The sequence below is a fragment of the Gastrolobium bilobum genome, unplaced genomic scaffold (assembly GCF_033153095.1).
Source record: "Gastrolobium bilobum isolate Gb01-03AN ecotype WA unplaced genomic scaffold, APGP_CSIRO_Gbil_v1 utg15597, whole genome shotgun sequence".
Classification (NCBI taxonomy): domain Eukaryota; kingdom Viridiplantae; phylum Streptophyta; class Magnoliopsida; order Fabales; family Fabaceae; genus Gastrolobium; species Gastrolobium bilobum.
The window spans coordinates 7183-10232 of record NW_026896764.1 but is presented as its reverse complement, the minus strand read 5'-3'; the positions used below and the strand labels follow the sequence as shown (position 1 = coordinate 10232).

Below are 3050 nucleotides of genomic sequence, written 5' to 3'. Positions count from 1 at the left end.
GAGAAGCAAAAAAAAGAACGGAAGTTATCCTAGTTCATCCAATGTAGGCTACATTTAGCAATATACATTATATTTTTCTCATCGCACTCGTTACAAAACACTCTGTGTACGAAGAGAATATAAATAAGCTTAGAAACCTTAAACAACGCTAGTTATTCATGAATTGAAAAAAATTTCCAAGACGAATCATTGTTTTAATAAGTAGAGCAAGTAGTATTCTAACATAGTTTTTATTTTTATTTTTTCAAAAATAAGTGTTTGACTTATTTATTATAAGGGAAACTTATGTGCGCGCGTTCGGTCATGCAGATAAGGAGAATGCATGCGGTAGTAGACAGTATATATTAAAGAATAAGGAGAATGCAGCTGCCCACCTATGGAAAAAGACCATTCATTGCCTATTCACCTTATTTTTATCATGTTATTTTTATTTAATTACTTTAAAGTAATAATAAAACTAAAAGGAATCTCTTGTTTCTCAAGAGGATGGTTTAGCGCAGTTCACATTCGAGATGGGCAATTAAAAGATTTTGAATTATCAACACAGTAAGCAACATGGACGTGTGCGAAAAATGAAAATTGTCAGAACGTTCCGTGAAGGTCGATTTAAAATTCTGACTAAATTATTAGAAAGTATCATTGGTGAGGCTACCAAGAAACAACGCCTAAAGAGCCATCACAATCTTGATATATTTATAAATAGGTAGAAGCGTTTACCTTACTAGCAACCCAATCCCAAGTCACAAAGGTTGATTTATATTTGTCCTTCCACTGAAGTTTCACAGTAATAGTGTACATATTATACATCATCCTTTTCTAATTGCAATGGCTTCATCATCCTCATCAAGCAGTTCTTCATCTTCAACGACATCGAAATATGATGTGTTTGTGAGTTTCAGAGGAGAAGACACACGCTACAACTTCACTGATCATCTTTATGCTGCTCTTCAAAGAAAAGGCATTGTTGCCTTCAGAGATGATACAAAGCTCAAGAAAGGCAAATCCATAGCACCTGAGCTCTTACAAGCAATTGAAGGGTCTCAAATTTATATTGTTGTCTTCTCAAAGAACTATGCTTCCTCAACATGGTGCTTGCGAGAACTCACTAAGATCCTCGATTGCGTTCAAGTATCAAGAAAATATATTCTGCCTATTTTCTATGATGTTGATCCATCTGAGGTGAGAAAACAAAATGAGGGTTACGAGAAAGCATTTGGTGAACATGAAGAAAGATTCAAAGAAGATTCAGAGATGATGGAGGAAGTGAAAAGATGGAGAATTGCTCTGAAAGAAATAGCCAATCTCTCTGGTTGGGATGTACGGTATAAGTAAGTGCTCATGGTTTATTCATGTGCAAAAACTTAATTATAAGCAATTTAAGATAAATTTGTTCTACACTTATATTGCTTTTTTCTTGCTGATTTTGTCTTCTTGGATTTATTATCCCTTCTCAAACTAGAGTTGAGAGAGTAATCCATAATCTTTTAATTGCTTTATGAACAGAGCTTTACAAAAGAAAAGAAAAAGAAAAATACTTTGTTCTCTTGTCCTTTTCATGTACTTTTTGTTTTGGTTTTGTTAAGGTTTTGACCTAGTATATTTGAATTTCTTTAAACTTTCAGGCCACAAAATACAGAGATTGAAAAAATTGTTAAAGAGATAATAAGTATATTGGCTCACAATTTTTCAAGTCTTCCAAATGATCTAGTTGGGATGCAATCTCCTGCAGAAGAATTAGAAAAGCTTCTAGCTTTAAGCTCAGTTAATGCGGTTAGGGTTGTAGGAATTTGTGGGATGGGTGGAGCAGGAAAGACAACTCTTGCTACAGTGTTGTGGGATAAAATATCTCATCAATTTGATGCTTGTTGTTTTATTGTTGATGTATGCAAGTCTGATGTCATTGATACACAAAAGCAACTTCTACAGCAAGCTCTAAATAAAGAAAACCTTCATATATTTAATCCTTTTTTGGCAGCTGATTTGATACGTCGTAGGTTACGTTATGTAAGGGCCTTTATAGTTCTTGATAATGTTGATCAAGTTGAACAATTGGAGAAACTAGGCGTGAATCGTGAATGGTTAGGTGCAGGGAGCAGAATCATCATAACTTCTAGAGACTTGCATATCCTAAGAAAGTATGGAGTGGATGATGTTTACACCGTTAAACTCTTGAATGCTGACAATGCTCTTCAATTGTTTAGTAGAAAAGCTTTCAATTGTGATAATATTGGGAGAGATTACAAAGTCTTATCATATGAAGTACTAGAATATGCGAAGGGCCTTCCATTGGCAATTAAAGTATTGGGCTCATTTTTGTTTGGTCGAGATATCCATGAGTGGAGAAGTGCATTGGCTAGATTGAGAGAAAATCCAAGCAAAGATATCATGGATGTGCTCCGAATTAGTTATGATGGATTGGAAGAAATGGAGAAAGAAATATTTCTGGATATCGTTTGTTTCTTCAATGGGCACAAGCTGCTTAATGTTGAGAAATATAATAGCCCATATTAATTAATTAGGAAATCAAGTGTAATTAATTAATTAAACATGTTTTAGTGAATGAAATTAAGTATAAGGCTTAATTAAATGAATCTGAGTCACTTTGGAGTTAAAAAGTGTACTCAGTGAAAATTAAGGGGTATAAATGGGTACTGGTGAAAGTGCCCAAAATATAAAAATAAAAATAGTAATATTCCTAGAATAATATTCCAGACTTTTGGGTAAAGTTTGGTAATTATTGGAGTTAAATAGATAGACGAACCAATACCCACATGTTACCACTTAACCAATGTTAAGTGATAAAGTAACCAAAAAGAACCCAAAACCCCCCATTTCCCCGTCGACGCCAGAAATAGAAAAGAAGGAGAAAGAACAACCCACGGCGACGGAGGAGAACGGGAGAGAGAAGAAGAGAGAGAGGAGGGAGCAAATCCCAACCGATTGGAGTGATTCAAAAGCCTAAACCACTCTAAATCTTCCCCTCTTTCATAATCCTAGCTTTGTTTTGAGTGGGGAGCATTGTGGAGAGAGATATTACCTCTCAAAAATTC

The 3050-nt window shown here is 34.8% G+C and overlaps 1 protein-coding gene across 1 annotated transcript; it reads left to right on the top strand.

The window, feature by feature from the left end:
• The first annotated feature begins 825 nt into the window (after positions 1-825).
• LOC133301900 (TMV resistance protein N-like) lies at positions 826-2511 on the top strand. The gene is made up of 2 exons (XM_061501618.1): positions 826-1328; positions 1623-2511. The coding sequence occupies exons 1-2, from the start codon at positions 826-828 to the stop codon at positions 2509-2511; spliced, it is 1392 nt and encodes a 463-aa protein (XP_061357602.1).
• Positions 2512-3050: the final 539 nt, after the last annotated feature.

Bases quoted from the DNA above. Each gene is read 5' to 3' on its own strand.
- LOC133301900 (XM_061501618.1), top strand. From the start codon at position 826: ATGGCTTCATCATCCTCATCAAGCAGTTCTTCATCTTCAACGACATCG. The intron at 1,329-1,622 runs GTAAGTGCTCAT...TTAAACTTTCAG, and splicing joins GGTTGGGATGTACGGTATAA to GCCACAAAATACAGAGATTG.